This window comes from Callorhinchus milii, unplaced genomic scaffold (genome assembly GCF_018977255.1).
Source record: "Callorhinchus milii isolate IMCB2004 unplaced genomic scaffold, IMCB_Cmil_1.0 Scaffold4, whole genome shotgun sequence".
Classification (NCBI taxonomy): Eukaryota; Metazoa; Chordata; class Chondrichthyes; order Chimaeriformes; family Callorhinchidae; genus Callorhinchus; species Callorhinchus milii.
The window spans coordinates 70,023,738-70,046,156 of NW_024704745.1; the positions used below are offsets into that span (position 1 = coordinate 70,023,738).

The 22,419-nt window shown below is 39.1% G+C and overlaps 1 protein-coding gene across 3 annotated transcripts in view; it reads left to right on the top strand.

The window, feature by feature from the left end:
• Positions 1–20,567, top strand: part of LOC103183241 (microtubule-associated tumor suppressor candidate 2-like) — a 189,416-nt gene extending 168,849 nt beyond the window's left edge. For all 3 annotated transcript variants that reach the window (XM_042334100.1, XM_007900598.2, XM_007900599.2), the window contains 7 exons: positions 1,389–1,603; positions 4,785–4,890; positions 6,121–6,194; positions 8,610–8,708; positions 10,454–10,573; positions 11,216–11,313; positions 12,401–20,567. In XM_042334100.1, coding sequence (XP_042190034.1) covers positions 1,389–1,603; positions 4,785–4,890; positions 6,121–6,194; positions 8,610–8,708; positions 10,454–10,573; positions 11,216–11,313; positions 12,401–12,611 — 923 coding nt within the window. In that variant the 3' untranslated portion in view covers positions 12,612–20,567. The remainder of the gene's footprint in view (positions 1–1,388; positions 1,604–4,784; positions 4,891–6,120; positions 6,195–8,609; positions 8,709–10,453; positions 10,574–11,215; positions 11,314–12,400) is intronic.
• Positions 20,568–22,419: the final 1,852 nt, after the last annotated feature.

A 22,419-nucleotide genomic window follows, 5' to 3' on the forward strand; every position in this document is an offset into this window, starting at 1 on the left:
CCGATTTCACCTTGAAGGTGCCGTTATGGATGGTCAGGGTAGACATGTCAAAGGAGCGTGGCAATCACCCCACCCCCCCCACCTTTGACTTTGCCCTCCCCCCCCATCACAAAAAGCTTTGTCGCCAATGGTAACATAATTATCAATGTTATGACCGCTTATTGCGGCAAGACATGCATATACATCCTTCCTTGGCCAGATGTTTTTGAAACTATTGTCGAGATTTAGTTATTCTAAGTTTACGTGATTACGCGTGTGAGGCAAATGACCTGAACATAAAAAGATGGGCATATCAGCTGGTCTGGTTCATGCTCCGTATATGGACATTTGTTGATTCCCAATTTCGCAAAAGAGCTCTGAGCATTGCCACTAATTATACACAGTATAATTAGTGGCAATGCTCAGAGCTCTTTTGTACTGTGCACAGTACAGAAGGAAGCCAGCCATTCGTGCCTATTACCATCTCTATTAGAGCTATCAGTTCTTATCCCCTTCCCCCGCTGGTAGTATTTTTTTCACAAGTGTTTATCTAATTACCTTTTTAAATGCTGTTTAATGATCTCAGCTTTAACAACCATTTTTGGGGAAAATATTCCACATTCTAACATGTAAAACAAATTCTTCTTAACCTTTTTTTTTCTTCTCATGATAATGATTTTGTTATACCCTCTTGTTACAGACTCTCCAGTGAAAATACTGCAGCCACTAAAATCAGACTAATCATATTTTTGAAAACCTCCATTGGATCCCCTTAAATCTCCTGCGCAAATATAAACATTGACCTTTCAGTGCTCTCCAGATACTTCTCATCTCTGCTATACATCCTCGATGTCCTTTCCTCAAGGACTGGTCAAAACTGATTTCAATATTCGTCAACAACAACAACTTGCTTTTATATAGCACCCCTCATGCAGGGAAGCGTCCCAGAGTGCTTGACAGTGGCAGAGCATGACGCCAAGCCAGTGGGGGTGATTGTAGGCATGGTCGAAAAAATTAACATTATCTACTTCTTCTTGCATTCAATGCTCTTATGCAGTATATAAAATCTAGAATCAGCAAGGAATAAATTTACTGTGTGAAGGTTCTATACGTGAATTTCATTATTCTTTTCTGATGTGTTTAAAACAAATTGGATTTGAAAAAGTGCTCCTCTTGAAAGCGCTACCATTATTGATGCCACACCACTGGAAAATGCTTGGCAACATAAAGAGTGTTTCCACATGCAAACCCCTGACTCACAAGACTGGCTCTGGTCCAGGATCTCAGAGCCAAAGACTCATCTCACGTATATGGTTTTCCTAAAGAAGTTGCATTTTAAATTGCAAAGCAATGGCAAATTGTGTAACCATTTTCAGCCCTGTTCATTTCAATGTAATATTTTGTTTCAGCTTTTCATACAGCAAGATGTGAAAAGCTGCAGAAGGAGAAAGAAGAATTGGAGAGGAGATTTGAGACTGAGGTTGAGAGGCTACAGCTTCAACAGCAAGGGGAGATCCAATCCCTTGAAGAGAGGCTTAAGGCACATTTTGCTGCAGAAAAAGAGCGTCTCATACAGGAACAGAGGGAACAGTGTGAGAAAATGCGATTTCAGCATAACGAACAGGTCCATTTCAATTATATCTTATAATTCTTGTAATATTTATTTGTTCCTATCTTACTTCAGATGTTGCTGAAACTCTTATTAATGCTTTCATTACCTCCCATCTTAATTTTTCCAATGCACTCCTCGCTTATCCCCTCAGCTCCACTATTGACAAGGTCCAAATGATTCAAAACCTGTGTCCTCAGCAGCATTAGGCTCTGTGGACCTAGCTCTTGCGGTTCCAGAATGGATCAATTTCAAGATCCTCATTCTCAAATCTCTTCACGTCCTGGCACCTCCCTACCTCACCAATCTGCTCACACTCCACTCTACTATCTGCGCCTTCACTCAGCTGGCTCAGGTCTTCTGCATGTCCCCCAATCCTTCCAGCTGTACTTTCAGCTACTATGCCACAAATCTCTGGAACTCCTTCCCTCAATCCCTACATTTTGCCCCCTCTGTTTGCCTTCAAATCACACATGAGGACTTTCCTCTTTAACTGCGCCTCCACTCACCTTCCCACTGTTTACAGCCAAAGGTTTTGAGACGCTGCTTGGATGAGTGCTGTTTTATTGATTCAAGTTGTTGCAATATTTAAAGAGCAGTTTCTTCTGAAATACTGTGTGGCACTCTTGGGTTACAATGCTAAACTTGGCCTGTCCAGCCCAGACTGGCAGCTATTATGGAATGTAAAGGTGTAATGAAATTCAGTCTGGACTGAGATCCTAAATCTGTACATAACTGCATGAAATATTGCTTCCTTCATGACCTGCTGACTCATTCAATTCCTCTTAATGTTGTGTTCTATGACCGCAAACGTCTGCCTAACTTGGCCACGTTACAGCTTTTTACTTCATTTGGTTCTACCATCATAAAGGGTCAGTCAGAATGTGCCAAATGTGCAGCACGTTCTGTGGTCATGTCATGTGATAACAACATAAAAAGAGAGGAGCAGGTGTAGTAGACCAGTCAGCCCTTTGAGGCTAGTCTAAGTTTTATTAGATCATTGCTGATCTGCAACTTATTTCCACTTCCAAAGTGCTGTATCAAATGCAAGGATTATTATTATGATTATTTCCCTGCCCTTTCACCATGTTCTTAGCAACAACAACAACAAAATTACATTTGGAAAGCGCCTTTCAAGTTGGGAGGACGTCGCAAGGCACTGAACAGTCTGGGATCAGGACCCGAGCATGGGGGGCAGGGTTGGGGTGAGGGAGGACAGAGAGGTAGGAGAGTGGCTGAAGGCACGGTCGAAAAGGAGGGTCTTGAGTTGTGCCTTGAAGGAGGCAAGGGAGGGAGCAAAGTGAAGGGACTGTGTGATGGAGTTCCAAAGGGTGGGGGCAGAGAAGCTGAAAGCCCGGCCGCCAATGGTAGGGCAGGTCGAGTGAGAGACATGGAGCAGGCTGGAGCCTGCTAAATAGAGGGAGCAGACAGGTTAATAGGGGGTCAGCAGGTCAGAGATGTAGGAGGGGGCAAGGGCGTGGAGGGCCTTGAAGGTGAGGACGAGGATCTTGCATTCTATCCTCTGAGAAATAGGAAGCCAGTGGAGCCGGGCGAGGGTGAGTGTGATGGGGCCATGGAGCCAGGTGCGGGAGAGGATATAAGCTGCAGACTTCTGGATGATCTGCAGCTTGTAGAGGGAAGAGTTGGGGAGGCTGACAAGGATGGAGGTTCCATAGTCAAGCCTTGAGGTGACAAATGCACGTATGAGGGTTTCAGCGGCCTGACGGGTGAGGCAGTGGCGGAGTCTGGCAATGTTGCGTAGGTGGGGAAGGCAGAGTGAATCATGGCACGGATATGGGGGAGAAAGGATAGTTGAGGCTCGAACAAGACATCAGTGGATGCTGATGCTGCCACTGCCTAAGGTGCGGAGGCGCTAATGTGAGCCAATCAGGAGGGCCTCAGTCTTGCTGACATTCAATTGTATAAAGTTAGCCCTCATTGAGGACTTGATGTCTGATAGACAGTCTGTCAGGAGGTCAGTTGCCCTGGAATCGAGGGTGGAGGCAGCGAGATAGATTTGGGTGTCATCTGCGTCCATGTGGAAGTTGACCCCATATCTGTGGATGATGTCACCAAGTCGGAGCGTATAGAGGTTGAAGAGGAGGGGACCAAGGACAGAGCCCTGAGGAACACCGCATGAGACTGTGCGGGGGCTGGAAGAGAAATCGTTGGCGGAGACAAATTCAAGACAGTGTGAGAGATAAGATCTGAACCATTCAAGGACAAAATCTTGAATGGTGAGGTGAGAGGAGAGATGGTGGAGAAAGATGGAGTGGTCCACAGTATTGAAGGCAGCAGAGAGGTCGAGGAGGCTGAGCGAGCCCTGGTCACAGTTGACCAGAGCAGCACGGAAACCTGATTGGAGGGGGTCGTGAAGGGAGTGGTAGGAGAGAAAGGAATGAAGCTGGGAAGCAACGACCCTTTCAGGGACCTTGGAAAGAAAAGAGAGGTTGCAGATGGACCAGTAGTTAGAAAGCAGGGATGGGTCCAGGGAAGGTTGCCAAGGAAACAATACAGCAGGGATAAAATTCTGTGTCGTACAATTCTCAGTGTATAGGTAATACTTAAGTATCTTTCTGGAAAGTACCTTAGAAAATTAGAAATTTATTCTTACATGGTTAACAAGGAGATACGTTTAATTGGACACATGAGATGTTTTCGTCAGTACATTTGTGTTGCCCTTGACAGCAAGCGTGTATCATTCTCCACTGCTTTCTCTGTAAATTTATTGTACTTATAAATCTAGACAACCAAGGTCAGCACAGTTACAAACAGTAGACGATTTCCACTGTCAGCATCGAGCACTCTGAAGGTCAGACTAAGCACATTTAGATGCTTAGTAATGCTCTCTGTCCCGCAATGATGCTCTAGCCCTTCATACTGCAACAGCACAACATTTTCATTTTTCATTCACATTGTCTGGTTCCCAATTTAGTACTAATATTAAGAGAAACTGACAATTTATGTTTGTTTGGTTTAAAGAGCAACATTCTTAGCTATATGCTTGCAATTGTAGATATGAAATGTATTCTTACATTATGTGGCAAATATTACACTACTTGAACACTTTTTTTTAACATTTTTAACATTAACTGGCATTGTACCCACCTTCCAAGTTTTACCAAAGTTTAAAGTTTAAAAATGCACTTAAGTTGTAAAAGGTATTGCCGGTTGATAGTCCTGTTTGTTGTATAAGGTGGAGGACGTGACAGCTGCTCACACCAGTGCAATCACAGAGATGGAGAACAATCATACAGTCACCATAGCAATTCTTCAAGACGAGCATGAAGAAAAACTGGCAGGTATCTACATAACATGAACAAAGTTTGAACATGACCTGCTGCTTAATTTGACTGAATGTATCATTTCACCAATGTATTCAAGGCAAAGTGGTAACTTGAGAGTAAGAGGTGTGGAGGAAGCAGCAGGTGAATTCATCTGTAGAGAAGGGATATGGTGTAAGCAAAACTGTGTCATGTCTTATTCTGATATTTTTCAGCAACTCAAGAATATACTGGATAATTTTGAACCATCTGGCCAGTTCTAGTTTAAAAAAGCAGCATACTTATTGTGGCAATTTAGAAATGTTCTTATCTGCTCGTTTCTTTAAAAAACTGAAAGAACAAAGACCATCAGACTTCTAAAATCCAATTCTTTTGATTATTTCTGTTTGCAGCAGGGTGCAAGCAAATTTGTTTCTTTATTTAGGAATGTATTAATTAAACTATTATGATTGGAAAACCCTCACTCAACGTGAGAGATTATTGATATTTTTGCCCCATAAGGATGAGACTGTAAAATGACACACGGTTTGTAAAATATGCAGCCTGTTCCATGCCAGTCAGAGCTTGTGATTTGCACCAAAGAGAAGTAAACGTATCCCCGCAATGGGCTTGAGAGGAAAACACTGGGGGCATCTGAGAGTGGTAGCCACCCCCTTCAAAAGTAAGCAGGAGGGCATTCGATACAATAAAACTAGACAAATATACAAAATTGTGACACTTACTTTGTCTGTAATACCCATCCATCGATTTCTTCACTATATAATTATCCAGTTTCTTCTTGAATTTGCTGATACAGTAGTCCCCCACTATCTTCCCTTTAATGTAATTAAATCTGAACTGTCTGTTCATATCCCACTTCATTCCATCCCTTGTTCAAAGATTTTAGACCTATGTTAGACTTAATAACAGATTGAAAATTCAGGTTTCTAATGTAATTCCTTATGAGAAATCCCACATGTTTGACTTTAAAATTAAGGTTCAATTTATTTATATTCTTTACAAACTTCAAAACTTAATTCTGCCTGAGACTTTTCTATAAATATTTCTAGCTTCAAGAGCCTGTGCTGGAAACTTACAACAGGGGTTAAAAACAAAGCAAAATAATCAAATCTCACAAGATTTGTCCTGAAACTTAACTTATGTTTTTGTGCCTCATCCTGGTCTTACCCCGACTCTGTGGCTTTGTCACTATCTGAAATTGTAACATTTGATTTTTGTCTTCACCTGCGGCATTTGTGTTCCTTCCAGAGCTGACAGACATCCATGAACTTGAGAGAAAGACATTAGAAGAAGATTTTGAGAAATTAAGACTTACTTTGCAGGTTAGTAATGTTTTGCCTGATAACACTGTGGTTTTATGTAAGATCCATTTGAAAGTGGGCCTTGATAAAAATGTTTGAAGTTGTCTCCACTTCTTTACAAATGCACAATGGCAGTGATGTAATGTGTATTGAAACACATCATTTTGTCATTTCCATGTTATATTGTGGCAAAAATGATAAACACTTCTAATGGTTGGTCTCCTAACTTTGAAGTCAGTATCTTGATGAATGCTTCCCACTGCGTCTTATGGCATTCACTGCCATGTGTTCTGGCCATGGGGGATGTAACAGCTCAGTCGGTCTGTACAGGTCAACAACAACAAACTGACATTTGTATTACGCCTTTCATGTCAGGAGAAGAATACGGCTAATACGCAAGAGGAGGTATAGTGTTTAGAAGCAGTCGGTTCAGTCTGATGAACTTCTAATCCAGTCATCCTAACTTGCAAATGACGACTGCAAACTCCCAGGCAAAGCAAAGTGTAAAAACTCTACAACCTTATGCTGGTTTCTAATTGCACATTTTAAAACAAACAGCAAGGAGGTTCTTGATTTGCATCAGAGGCAAACCTTAAACAGGAGATTTTGAATTTACACTCAGGTGAAGTTTCCAGCATTTTGCAGTAAGCCGGCTAAAGAGAATTTAATAGCCAATTGTTCATAGGTTTAAATTTTCTCTAGAGTTTCAGCAAAATTCTCACATCATAAAATGCAAGGCAGTGGGGCAAGTTTCCTTTGATATTTTAGAAAGCAGCACTGCTGGAAGTCCAACTTAAAAAATAAATAAGTGAAATAAATCAATAAATCCACATGCAAGACAATTACTATATTCACAGGATCGCTAAAAGTCTTTCTCTAAGTACAATACGTGCTGTAAATAATAATAATAATAATAATCCTTGCATTTGATATAGCGCTTTTCACGTCAGGAGGACATCCCAAAGCGCTTCACAGAACACACTGTAAAGTGAATTGACTGTATATTTATGTAAAGTACATCGATTAATTTTTGAAGCAACAGTCTTGATGCAGAATCAAAAATAAACACAAGGTTTTCTTAAATACAAGGTATGCTGCAGACAGTGTTTTCTCAAACTCCTTACATCAGCGCGGCACTGTTAGTAGGTTAGCTGAGCACTTCTACAGGGTAGAAATATTTCTGCTGGGCTTGTTTATTTTGTAGCATGCAAGGACACACCGAACTAAAGATAAGGTAAGAGTCGCATAATACCTGGTGGAAAGAGCACACAATGAGCCAACTGCTACAGCGTATTTGGCCCCGTCCCATCCTACATATTTGAAAGCCACTGGCAAGGGACTGTTCTTGTCCAGTAAATAGTAGGGCATCATTAACGTGAGGGCAGCCGACACTCCAAAATAGGCAACGAAGCAGATCAGCAGCGAATAGCTCTCTGGGGATTCTTTACCTCCTCTCCTGCAGGGCATAAAACAGAAACCTAGAGAATGCTGCAGATGATCTCAAGGTAATGTTACATTACAGCAACAACAGCAAAATTACATTTGTATAGGAGGATGGGAGGACGTCCCAAGGTGTTGGATAGACAGAGTTTCGGACCCGAGCTGGGGGATCAGGGAGGGTGGAGGGCAGGGGGGGAAGCAGGGAGATTGAAAGCTCAATCGAAGAGAAGGGTCTTGAGATGGGTCTTGAAGGAGGCGAGGGAGGGGGCGAGGCGGAGGGACTGCCGGATGGAATTCCAGAAGATGGGGGCAGAGTGGCAGAAGGTCCACCCATCAATAGTGGGGCGAGCCAGACGGGGAACATGAAGCAAGCTGGAGCCCGCTGAGGGGAGGGAGCGAGCAGGATGGTAGGGGTTAGGAGGTCACAGATGTAGGGGAGAACAAAGCCATGGAGGGCTTTGAAGGTGAGGACCAGGATCTTGAATGGTATCCTCTGTGTGATGGGAAGCCAGTGGAGCCGGACAAGGATGGGGGTGATAGGGTCACGGAGCCTAGTGTGGGAGAGGACGTGGGCTGCAGAGTTCTAGATGATCTGCAGCCTATGGAGGGAAATCAAATCTGGCAGCCAGTAGCAGAAGTTGCATATATATCTCAGGTGTTACTGAGCCATTCTTTTTGTAGCAGTTTTGCAATTTAAAGATACAATTCATTATTGCCCATTAATCCTTCCAGGAGGTACCTAAGAATTCGCCTTCCCCATCCTGGCAGTCGCATGCACATATCATGTTCCAAACTATATGGTATATTCTACGACATTATTTCCTAACAGAAATCATTCTAATTTATTCTTGTAAGAATCACTGCCTAGAGGCTCTAGATTTGATAAGAAAATTCTTATCTTGGTTTAAAGGGGTAAGATGATCTCTGAATCCCTGCTACAGATGATCTCTGAATCCCTGCTACAGTTGTTTTCAATATTTCAATGTTGTGTTCAAGGATCAAGTCGACACGTTAACGTTCCAGAGCCGTTCCCTGAAGGATAAAGCTAAACGGTTTGAAGAGGCCTTACTTAGAAGTACAGATGAACAAGTCGAGGTATACAGTGTTTCATTGTCTTAACTGTAATCTACGTAAGTAGCACTGTTGTGTTTGGAAGCTTAACATTGTGTATTGAGTGGCAGTTCATGTATGTGCATATTATGTGTATATTGCCAGAGGCAAGCTTGTGTATATGTGCAGAGATAGTGACACTGAGTCAGTGCTGGGGCATTACAGCTTTCCTTCCAGATTCATGCTGCAATTTCCCACATGGTAATATTACAGCACCCATTGCGAAGACAGGAACTCTGTCTTTCGTCAACATTTACATGTGGAGATTGAACAAACGACAAGGCAAACGTAGGCTGCAGTTTCACATATGAACTGAATTTTTGGGTGTAGGGTACAGAATTATATGTACCGTGTATAAATGCTGTGATTGATGTTTTGTTTATATAGTTGTCCATTGCTGCAATCTAATAAAACAGCAGTGTTCTTTACCCTCCTGCCCAATGCGGGTCTGGAGATCACAATACACAAGTCATCAGAATAAATGGCTCATCTGCTGTTTCCAGTGTGCACTTTAGCCTGTAGGGACTGCCACCTGCAATTAAAGAAAATCTACTCACAAGACAGCACCACATCCATGGGAACTTTTATGTCCTCCATTTATGTTGCCACTGGGTATTCTGCCACAGATACAAGTCTCAAGAGTGCTGCAGAGCTACTTTTATTTAGGAAAATAGAAATAGGGGTAGGTCATTTGGCCCATTTTATGTAATGCTATTTTGTAAGATCATGGCGGATCTTTGCATTCAAACCCTGCTTTTTTTCCACCCTTCAACACCCTGATTTCCCATTTTAACTGGATATGGAGTATCCTGCATGTTAAACTGAGCATTTGGTCTGGTTGTGGAAATTCTCCTGACAATGTAAAGGGAAGATTGTGTCTGACTAATTCTTTTAAAAAAATCCAAAAAAAGTGGAGAATGGAGATGCAGCAAATGTTTTTATGGACTTTAGAAACGGTTCAATGAGGTGCTCCACAAGAGTTTGTGGCCAGAATTAAGAAATGGTAGCAGAGTGGATAGAGGCATTGATTGAAGGACTGGTGTCAGAGTGGGAATTAAAGGAATGTTTTTCTGATTTGGCGGAGAATAGTTAGTGGGATCTCTCAGAGATTGGTGTTAGAACCTCTCTTCTCCCGATATGAGATGAGACTAGAGAGGGTAGAGCTTCAGAGAACGTTGGGTTTGATATGATAGAGGTGTTTCAGGTAATGAAAGCTTCTGAGAGAATTAATCATGGAAAACAAATTCTGCTGGTTGGTGATTTAAGGACATTCAGAATTGTAATAAGGAAAGGTTCATAAGAACTTTCCCTCCCAAAGGATTATCAAGGGGCGGGTATTAGAGCAAAGTTAATTGGTGCATTTAAAGAAGAATTGGCAAACATGTGCTAAGGAAGGACATTAAATAGTATTGGGAAAGAGCAGGGAATTAGGATTAAGATAAATAGCTTCTTGAAGGAGCAAGACACTACATTATGAGGGTTCAATTCATGGGTGGATATGTGTATGCATCTGAAGGTGCATCCAAATGTGTATAATTCATTGGTTTGGCTAAATTCCAAACTAGATGTAGCGTGGATGCATTCCACTCCTAATATACAGGGCACACCCAGCTTGCACTGAGCAATACCATAGAGCAACACAAATGGATACATTCTCTGTAAAGTGTCAAATTTTGCTCCACTTGTTTCAGTTTTTAATGTCTTTAATTTTATGGGTTTTGAATTTATAGATTGCCTTGGCACCATATCAGCACATAGAAGAAGACATGAACAGCTTAAAACATGTTCTTGAAATGAAAAATCAACAAATCCATCACCAGGAAAAACAGATCATGGAACTGGAAAAACTGGTCAGGAAATCAACTTGTAAAACATTATTAAACATTCAGCAGCAGTGTCGGCAAAGTTTGCTAAATGTTCACATTTCGGGTTTTCATGAAAAATAGTCATTCCTATTTTTGTCTGTACATTACCCTTCCTTACCTGTATTTAATGCCGACCTCTCTCAGCTCACTTACAAATCTTCATGCTACATTGGAGCAGGAGTGTGATGAACTTTGGTTAGCCACAGCAGATATCACAACACCACCAAATTACATTTCTATAGCGCCTTTCAGGTCGGGAGGTTGTGCCAAAGCGCTGGAGAGTCAAGAATATGCACCCGAGCTGGGGTTTGTGATCAGGAGGAGTGAGGCTAGGAATAGGAGAGTGAAGTCACAGTCAAAGTGTAAGATTTTAAATCGCAGTCAAAGTGTAAGGTCTTAAGTCGGGTCTTGAAGTAAAAAAGGACGGGACAAGCAAAAGTATTACATTATAGCATAATCACAATATAAGCAAGTACCAAAATGTTCACTAATTTGAGCAATAGACTTGAAATTCACTTAGACATCCATTTTTCAATGTTTTCACTTAGAACTTGCATATAAGAAATCCATGTGGTTCATTGTTCCTACTTTTGTGAGATCAAGTATTTTTTTCTGGCACTTTTGCAGGCTGAGAAAAATGTTGTGTTGGAAGAAAAAGTTCAAGTTCTTCAACAGCAAAATGAAGACCTGAAAGCCAGGATTGAACAGAACGTTGCTGTAACAAGGTAATCAGTACCTACAATCACCCAACTGTAACCTGCAATAAAACCAGATGAAGTTCTACTTCAATTGCTACTCTGTATATACACTATTGAAAGTTATTAGCCAAGTATGGGAGGTAATTGAATATCCACTGGCAAGTAATTACTTAAACATTTACTTGTATTTTTGTTACTCACTTTTTCACATTGCATCTATTTTATCTTTCCTTGCTTTTTATAATAATCCTAATAATCTTTGCATTTCATACAGTCCCTTTCACTTTGGGAGAATGTTCTGAACACTTCATAGGAATTACTGTAAAGTGTAATGACTGTATTATGTAGGCAAAATGCTATAAAAGGAGATGCTCCATGATGGATCAAGTCACAGACATAAAGTGACATATGCTGGGATTTGCGTAGAACTTAGTCTTTCTAAACACTGGAAAGAAGGTTTACATCCAATATCTCCCTACTGTTACAGGTTAGAATTTCTCAGCCTTTAAAAGTGAGTTTTGCACCAGTTGCCCATCTAGCATTCATCCACAAAATGGACAGCATTAATTTTAGATCTCTTGAATAATGGAACATGAATTACCACAGCAGTATTAAAATAAACATTTCTAACATTGTTAGACTTGTAAAAAGAAACAATGTGTATGGGGGTGGGGGGAAGATGGTGTTAACTGTGGTGTAAGGTGACAATATGTGACACAGAATTCTAAATACATCTAGTACATATTGGTAAAAATATATTTAACTTGAACATTTGGACCAGCAAATCTTTACAGATTGTTTTTATTCTTTAAAACCTGATTCTATTTTCTTATTATCCATTTTGGTCATTAATTGGCCTTAAAACGTATATGAAATTATTCATGTATGAGGGAGCAGTATTTTGTATGAGTTCTGCACTTTGTTGCATCTAAAAACAAATTTAAACAGTTTCTTTATCCTGTATTATTTAAGGTGAGAGAACTGGTGAGAGAACACATTAAGAGATGAGTTTCCATTTATACACTTTCAAATGTCCTATGTTCTGTGTCTTTTCAGTGCCTGATCTGACAGTTCCTTAAAGATTAAAGTCCTTTTTGTCTGTGTGTGCTTCTAGACAACTGTCTGAGGAAAACGCAACGCTGCATGAATACGTCGAGAAGGAGAGTAAAGAAAAGAAAAGACTCAGCAGGACAAATGAGGAGTTGGTTTGGAAACTGCAGGTTGGAGATCCAGGAAGCCCGGTTAAAATATGCACATCATCTTCAAATCTGGAGTCTTCTCAGGACACGCTCAGTCCATCAGCAGTGAGCTCTAACCCAAGATGATAATAAAAACACACAGGATATTCCTTGCATTACACATATAATCTACAAAGCTCAGCCGCAGCTGTTGAATATTACTCCCTGGTTCTGCTCAGAGAAGAGCCATGAGTTATGAATGAGATTTACAGAAGTTGCTTTGAGCATGCTTAGCAGCAGATAGGTAGCTATAAGCAGGAGGATTTGCTCTCAAATCCCCTGAAAGCCTTGTTGAAGTCAATGACACTAATGTATTTTCTGATCAAGGTGAATCCAGTACAGTTTGACCTAAGGAATTTCTTTCTTCCTCGGCTGTGCTGTTAAGTACCAACGTCAGTTATTGACCAGGTGTGCAAAAATCAAAGGGGAAATTTTCCTTGCCCAGCGGGCACGTTAAACATTAGGATTCACGCCCAGAGTTTGTCCCTCTTGAGTGACAATTTGAAATGAAATAAGACTTTTAGACGAGTTCAAGCTTGTGATTTTTTTTTTCCCTTTTAGTATTGGACAGAAGTGCTAAATTCTATATTTTTACTCATTTGTTGAAATATTTTAGTCTGGTGTCTATTTTGAAAATATGACCTGAATGAAATTCACTGGAATTTTGAGAAAAAGTCGTCATGTTGTCCATCACCAGCAGGTGGCGCTCCAGATCATTGACGTGCACCAGCAGTTTGAGAAGGGACCACATTGCAGCCTTTAACTCAAGCAGTGGCTTAAGGAACAGGCCAGGACTGCTCAGCTCTTTTTTTCTCCACCATTTACAAGTCTAAACACTAACTTCCATTATTTTGTAATAAACACTCTGGATTAAGCAAGATAAGACAGAGACCCGTTTATACTGATGGTATTTTCCTGCTCTACACACACAGTGGTTACGAAAATGAATGCTGTACAGCTTGAAACAACGTTATGTCTGATTGGATGAATGTACATTTTTGTAAGCAAAGCATTATCCTAAATATAAAAAGAATGCCACATTATAGATATCAAATCACCCCAGCTTCAGAATGTCAATAAACAGATTGCTTAGAGGCAGTACAGTATATAAGTGATATAGGAATGATCAAATTCCATTTTGAAGAACGCATTTGGACCTACATTATTTACTAGTATCAGATGATTGTGCAGTGGGTCACAGCAGTACTCAAGCAAGGCTATTACTAGCTGTTGTTTGGCTTCTTCAAGCAGTTTCAGAAAAATTCATGGGACCTATGATTTAAGGGGATACCACACATCAGAAACATTCTGCACACAAATCAGTAGTTATGAAAATTGAATGTAGAGGTGACAGGACAATGTCATTGTTCTGATGGATTATATTTTGGGTGTAGCTTGCCTCTATTTCGATAGCATTATAGAGAATAGAGAATTTGTCAAATTCTTAAACATAATCTAAAATTTGAAGCCATTTTTCTGTAACTTATTTTAAGACATACAGATAATCAGCCTCAAAAGTTAGCACGAGGTGAAGAATCTACCAAATTCTAGACACTGAAATGCTACATAAATAGAAATAAAAGTACATTGAAATAGAATTTCTCCCCCTTGGTGCTTTATCCATTGAAAGTGCATTGAAAAACAAATATTTGGAAATTATAATAGATTAGAAAGACAGGAATCAATTTTTCTTAAATGATATTGTCAATATGAGATAATATGGGTTCATGTTGTCTACTCTGAATGAGGTTTGGTAATCGCAGTTCCTTGTGCCCAGAATGTCATAGGACAAGAATTACTGTCGTTTAGCATAGATTTACTATGATACCTGGAGAATAGTCACCATGGGATAGGTTTAGCATAAGTTAGGAAGGGGGGAAATTGAACATGTCAAAACAAAACAATGAAAAAATATAAAAGCTAATATGAACTATGTAAATGTTACGTGTCAAGGTGCATATTTGAACCAGAATTGAGAAGACATTCTAATCTGGAAGTTGTTACTGCGAGCACCAGATTGCAAAATGAATATTGGTATCCCTCAACTTGATAAGTAGAAGTATTTATCAAAATAAACAAAAAAAAACAAGTTTATGAGGTCAGTAACAATTTACTAAATAATTTGTTTAATGATAAACCATAGAATGCTTGAGTGTTTACAGCACAGAAGGAAGCAATTCAGTCTGTGATAGCTGTGCTGGTGCTAGAATATTTATCAATTTCCTTTTAAATGCTGTAATGGACTCAGCTTTTGGAGAAAGGCATTCTATATTGGGATATTTTATGCAAGATCAGTAAAAATGACAATCTTTTCATTACATCTTTATAATAGATCTGTTTGTTTCTCAAATTGTCATTTTAACAATAAGATCATTCAATGTGTGCAAAGGAAAAGTAATAATTTTGGCCTGAAAGATACAGGAAATTTCAATGGATATTGACCAATTACTAAAAATGTGATGACCCAACTCCCCCTATCTGAAGCTGAAGCTGAAAAGAACACCCACAGTTCTTTTTTAATGTCTTATGGGTAAAAACCTTACTTCCAGAATACCTATCCTACTGTCTTCCCATTTCAGCATCAAAGTGTTTCATAAATGAATCCTGAATTGTGGCCTCAAAGACTCTTCCTAGATCAACCCATTCCACTCATATTTCTGTTGGGGTAAAAAATACTTCCCGGTTTCTGGCCTGAAATTGTCCTGTGCAACTCTGAACCTGTGCCGTCTTGTTTTGCTGCCTTGGTATTTCTGAAAGTATTGTTTTGGGTTTAGTTTTTCCATCTAACTGAAAATCTTATAATCTTATCTCTCTAAGGTCCTTTCTGAGATATCTCTTTTCTCAGCCTTTCCATTCATTATTTGTAGTTCATTCTTCTTACGACGAGAGGTTATCCTTGTTGCGCTCCTTTGCACTGCCTCTAGGGCCTGGCTGGTGACTAGAACTGTTTGCGATGCAAGCAGCCTCACTGGAACATCGTACAATTAGAGCACGACATCTGGGAATCTGAACTCGACTAATTTATAATTATAGCCAAGCATCCTATTTGTTTTTATTGCTGCCTCACACTGTTTTGACATAGGGAGCATTGATCCAACTAACACTTCCAGATCTCTCTCAGCTTCCCCAATGGCAAGTTTGATTTTTGATTCCGACCGTGAAGTACATGCACTTCCTATTTTTGTGTATGCTATACCTTGCATATATCTGTATTGAACTTCATTTGTCGATCATTACTCATGTACATACCCTACTAAGTTTATTTTGGAATGGTTATGTATGGTCACAATTGCAATGTGATTTAGATGTTACTAAGAACCTTCCTGACCAAAAAAATTATTTTGCAATGGAATTAGTAGAGATGAAAAGCAAAATTGTGGGCTCTGGAAATGCCCAACAGGTCAAGCAGGTCCAGAAGAGAAAAATAGCATTTTATAGAGGGAATGAAGATATTCAGCAATCAATGTACACTCAGTCCTGATGATACACAGACCATACTACAAGAAGACAATGCAATATACAACAACAAATTTACATTTGTATAGCATCTTTCGTGTCGAGAGGGAAGGAGGTAATATAATATTATATGAGATTGGAGGAGGTTATATAAATCACTTGGAAATTCCAATGGTGTGGGAAGAAATGAAGGAACACCCGGTCTTGTTCCTGTAGAAAGTACCTTAGGAGGAACAGCCAAAGATGGGAATGATGGAGGTGTGAGCTGGACTGCTATAGAGGATCTAGTCATTCCAGAAAGCAGAGGAAGAAGAATATTAAGCTGATCCCGGGATAATTGTAGGTGGCAAATACAATGGAAGATGATTTGGTAGAGGCTAAATAGATGTTTACGATGGGATAGAAAATGATAAGAAGGGCTCAGTTCCTGTTATGAGAGGATGCAATGTGGAAATGTGGCACTAAAAATGAAGCAGTCACGATCAAACACTATCTCGATTATAAGGGAAGCCATCGATGGAGGAAAGAAAATGAGCCCATTTCAGAGACTATACATCATAGCATATATAATGGAGAAACCAAGAGAAAAAGATGGAACGCGGTTATAATTTACAGGACGAATCATAAAATATTTACTGAGCAGAATGCCTGTTGGTTTGTCTTGTTTGTACTGATGTCTCTCTCTCCCCCCCCACCACCCACTGTAGATATCCACTAAACCTATTCCCCTGTGATTTCTCCATTTAATATTATCTTTCTTGAAGTAATGATCCAATTCTCTTTTAAATTGTGTTGTGGACTACTTCAGCTATTTCTAATAACCCCCTATTTTAAAAAACAATCTACCCCTCCCTTTTTCTTCTGCTGATAATTCTTAAGGTTTGTGCTCTTGTTACCAACTAAAGCAATGGGAAGAATCCTAACTTAAATTAGATGGGATTGTGTAGGGGTATAACAGATGTGTTGGAAATCTGACTAAGTGAGACAAAAGAGATGTGAAGAAAGAGTCGGGCACTGTCCACAGGAAGGCGAGGAATAGATGGAATTGAGAAAAATACTCAAAATTCTCAGAATCAAAGCGAAGGAAACATCATGGACTTCGCAGTCTGTTTATGACGCATTAACTGTCTCTTTGTATATGTAGTCAATGGTTTTACATCCATAATCTTTTTTGGTCTCATCCCTAATACACTATTGAGGCTTCTGATGCCCCACTGTTCTAGATTTGATGAAGGGTGTTAACTCTTTTTTCTCTTCCAAGACTTCCAGCATCTTTTTTTCCCCAGTGTCATGGGTGTTGCATATCTACTTCCAATTCTAGGCTTCTCCCAGCTGCCTTTTTTTAAGATTTAGAAATCCTATTCAGATATACCGTAAGTTAGAACCCAATCTTTTCAAATCTGCTCACAGCTAAAACACTGTTGTGGAGATTTACCAAACAGCCTGAGATTTAATTTAACTCATTGCTATGTGATTGTAATATTATTCCCTTAACTCCTAAAAGCCACATGGCAGGTGAACAATCACTTTCTCTCAGGATTATAAATGAGCTTCATGCCCTGCAGGGAATTTACTGAAGTAGCTTAAAAAATCCCACTAAGATAAGGTAGGAATATAAAAGCAGCCCTATCTTGAACTATTAGATATATTTGCATCTTGTTTTGCATTTTCAAACAGAACAATCTAAATAGCTTTGAAGACAATTTTCAAGGTAAGTACAGTACGTTTATAGAATATTTCAGAAACCATAAGATAACAGGAATTTCAGATGAAGAACTAATGCAATATCATCCTTTCAGAATATCCACCTTTAAAGCTTCAAGCTGATTCTTAAAACAATTTCATTGTCCAGAATCAAACATTCTACCTGGTAATTTAGCAGTTAATTACTCTCTACTTAAAGAAACACATCCTGATATCTATCCTGAAATTGCCATTCACAATCCTACTATGTTCCCAATCAACACTTTATGAAGCCTGACCTTGATTACAGCTTCCAGTTAGTGGAAATCCAATCTACCGGAGACTGGCACTGTAGCTCATCTTCAGTCACCTGCAGCAGTGACCAGGAGGATTTTGATGTCTGGATAGTAATTTTTGAAGGGAGGGGTCATTGAGAAAAACAACTTTTTGTTTGGGAAGTAAGAAAAGCTGGATGTAATTTTCTTTAAATTTTTACAAGTAATGATGCATTGTAATGCAACTTATGTTATTGCTTTAAAAGCAAACAAACAGTTCTTCTTAAAATGACGCCACTTAATGCAAGATTGTTGAAAAATTCCACCAGCCATTTGTCATAGAATAATAGAAATTTACAACAACTTACATTTGTATCGCGCATTTCACATCGGGAGGACTTCCCAAGGCGCTGGACAGTCAGGAATTTGGTCCCAGGCAGGGTAGGGTTAAGAGGGTGTTGAGACTCGCCTTAAAGGAGGCAAGGATTTGATTGAGTTTAAACGCAAAGATTAAGTGGCCCACTCTATTGTACTCATTCATTGCTTCCTTATCAATCACCAATGTATGTTCTGGTAATTATCACCTGAGATACTAAACTATCTTATTAAGTTTGTTATCAAAAGATGCAATTGGTTCATGAGATTTGGGGAAATCCCAACGCATATCAGCAATCAAATGTAGCTTCACCAAAATATGAAGCCAACTGCAAGCAGCACTTATTCCTTGGCGGAAGAACTATGCTACAATCATAGGCTTACCTTGTGGATGCTTTGCCTGGAGACTGCAGGAGCTTCACCAGAGTTATATGGGTTTTTGCATTTTCCTCTCAAAAGTGAGATATTTTCAGAAAGAGCAGACAACTAAACAAGATCACAAAAGTTTCAGATGAAGAAGGCCCTTCAACCTTTGAGCTCATCCTACCTTTTTTCTAGCATCAGATTTTTTTTGTTAATTCCTAATGACTTCAAGCATTCTTCCTGGTAACTAACTTCTAACTGTTGATTGCTCTTTACAATTCTGAACTTGTGCTTTCTTGTCCTGCTGTTTTTGTTCATTGTCTCTGCCTTTAGCATTGTATATTCTTCTAAAAATCTGAGATATCTCAAAGCCAAAGAGCCCTGGCTGATTTGACTGTTTATTGCTTATCCCATGAAAGCTTGAGATCAATCTTATTGCTGTCTGTATTGTCCTCAGGGCTTCCTGTGTTGCAGTGACTAGAACTGCATACAGTACTCCAAGTGCAGTCCAGCCAGAACCCTGCATAGCTTCAGGATGACTCCTGGGTTCCCTCAGTCAACTGATTTTGGAATGTAGTCCAGCAAACTGTTTCCCCTATTTATGCTTTCACAACATTTCTGTGACTTCCTAGCAGCCTATGATGTTTTGGTAACTGATGCAACATGTATAGGCAAATTCATGTTTTTAGCTACAGGCTGACAAACTGTGATGATGCCAGGATCAGTGGCGGAGTTGGTTTGTTTGCCTTAGTGCTCCTAAGCAGAGTGCACTGATATGGGTTCATCCCTACAAGTACCCACCAGGAAGTTGGAAATCATACCTAATTCGGTGAGAAAGACCTAAATAGGTGTGGGGAGTCTTGGCCAAAAAGATGTTGATGTTCAGTGATATTAACTGTTTACAATCTGTTGTTCACCGATTCTTTCAGCAAATGAACAGCACATCATTTGAATCTAAAAGGAAGGATATTTGTTAAATGCAGCACACATGAAAATATTTGTTTTGTGTAGCAGTAAAACTGGAGCAGAAAACACAATGTAGACATTTTTCAGGAATAAGATCCATTTATTTGACTTTGATCTTCACTTTTAAAAGAGAGCGTCTGTTTTGCTGTTCAATTTGCATTGTTGCTCATTCTCACCCCAACTCCAATGATTGAGGTTTGATTTCACCTTAACTGGAACTAACTCAGTAACCCTCTCACAGCTAATTTGTTTCAGTTGTTACACTGCAGATTTATTTCCAAACAAACACTAATTCAAGAAAATACAATAAAAGCTCACCTGGAATGCATAAGATATTGTATACAATGCTGATCACAAATTGCATATTGACATATATCTCAAGCAGTACAGTAATCTATTTGGGTTTTCTTAAGAGCACAAATTGCCAGTACTTTCTGAATATAAAAGCAGTGTAAATATACAGTACTTACTAACTGAAGGTGCTTATGTCTTGCTACTTTTTTTTAAATGGTGGAACAAACAAGCTGTAGATCCTCGATGCTACTTAGCCACTGTAGCTCAGGAACTCAGTCATGGTTTATATACAAATTACATCATTCTGAGGCAAACTGTTTATTGATTCATTTGCATTTAACACAAACCTTGTTAAGACAGGTAGCCGAACAAATGTGTAAAAATACAAAAAATCAGGTAATTTAAAGGCTGCACTGATTGGATCTGTGTCCTGTGGACACTTAAGAAGTTTGTTTCTGATGTAGATTGGCATTTGTGTGGTCAGCTTTAGTTCTAGTATTTGAAAAGTTGTGACTTTATATTTATTTCCATTGGTTGAGTTGGATTTTGTGCAACATGAGTGTATTACTAGACTGTATTGTCATTACAGTATAGCCATGCTCCAGCACAATTAAAGATGGAAGTGTGAAAACTCTCGTCCTCACGTCTGCTTTTGTTTGGAATGAATCACTTCACTAATAGGCATGAAGCTCAGACATTAAAGCTCTGACAATTCCTTTTTATTCCTCATTCTTAAACTCAACTCATAGATATTGATATTACAACTTCTTAAACACAGAAACATCGCTAATCCTTGATTTGACAAGCCTATTTTTGTTTAAACACCAATTTATGGGGAACGCACGTTAGAATTGCCAAGTGCAGCATTAATTGTAGATTAATTAACCTCAGTGAAGTTTGATACATGGGTTGGCTTCATCACGTTTGTGTAGATTTTTCTTTGCTACATGAACACTTCATAGAAAATTTGCAGGTGTGAAACCTACTTTGGGATTATTACATCTGACTTGCATTTTGCACTGTAATTCAAATCACATGTATTGAGCAATATGGCAAGAGTGCAAAAATCATCAAACTAATAATTGTGGAGTCTGTAATGTAGTGATTAGCTCACTCGCCTCAAAAGCGAGACTACCCTGGTTCGATTCCCAGCAGGGCGAAACCTTAGGCAAGATTCCTTACTCGACACGCCTCTGTTTACCCATCAATTAATAGGAACCTGGTTTTTAGTCGATTGGTGAATCGCTTTCCTGGGGTAAAAATCCCTCAAAACATTTGGTCATTCACTCCATGACTGTTTGTGGGACATTGCTACGTGGAATTGGCTGCCGCAATTCACCCACAAAATACAATCAATCCAGTTTACAATATATCATGCGAAGCATTTTGAGATTAAGACTTGATCACTGATGGAATTTGGACAATGATCAGGATTACAAAATTAAATAATTCATAACTACAAACAATAAAATCATGTTCTGCTTATTTTTTTTAGAAATTTCAGGAATCCACTAGTCAAACCTGAGAGAGATCACTCCTTAGATCTTTCAGGTTTGACTGATGCATTCCTGAATAATTTTTTATCATTTTTTTAAAATTGAAAGCTCGCCATTGAAAGCTCCAAACATGACTCAGGAACCAAACTACGTTTTCAACATTTATTTCTTCTTTACCTGCCCAGAATGCCACATGATTGTATAAAATTTATTTGTCAGGTTATGTCCCTTAGCAATCTTTCCCCTATGTTATGCGCCAGTTGTACAAATGAAACTTCAAGAGTACCTGGCTGGCAATTTGTGGCATTGACTATTGGTTCACTCCTGGAATCTCTCCAGCTTCAACTGATGTGTTCCTAGATAACTTCTTGTAAAAAATTAAGACACTAAATTGCCATTAAAAAAAGTTTATTTACAGTTTATAAGAGCGCTAACTGAGGAATAGCCGATAAAGTATACAGAAACAACCCATTTGTTACAGATAAAACCAACCATACAGAAGTTTCTTAGATAATAACAATTCATTAAAAATTAAAATGAATATTTTTAATACACCCTTAGACAAAAAAACAAAATAATTTGGCTAATAATTTACCATTAGCAAGAAAAAACAAAACCACAAATGTATACTTAGATAACTTCTTTTTACATAAATACAGATCATCAACCACGTATGAACATAATATACACACACACGACCATCCCACTTTCTTGTACTGAAATCACTCGGCTATTCACACACCACCACTAAACAGCGTAGTTTGAACAGATTCACTCGCGTTATACTTGGATATTTGGTCAAAACTCATTTATTCAGATTCTCTGCAAAATACTATGGCTGTGGCCAGATGATATGAGAAATGTTATAAGTGTTTCTCCCAATGCTGTCCAGACTACAGAAAAGTAACCCTAAAGCCATCCTCAAGGAAACTTTAGTATACTTTTATATCATGTAAACCTGATGCACATTTCCTTGCTATTAAAATG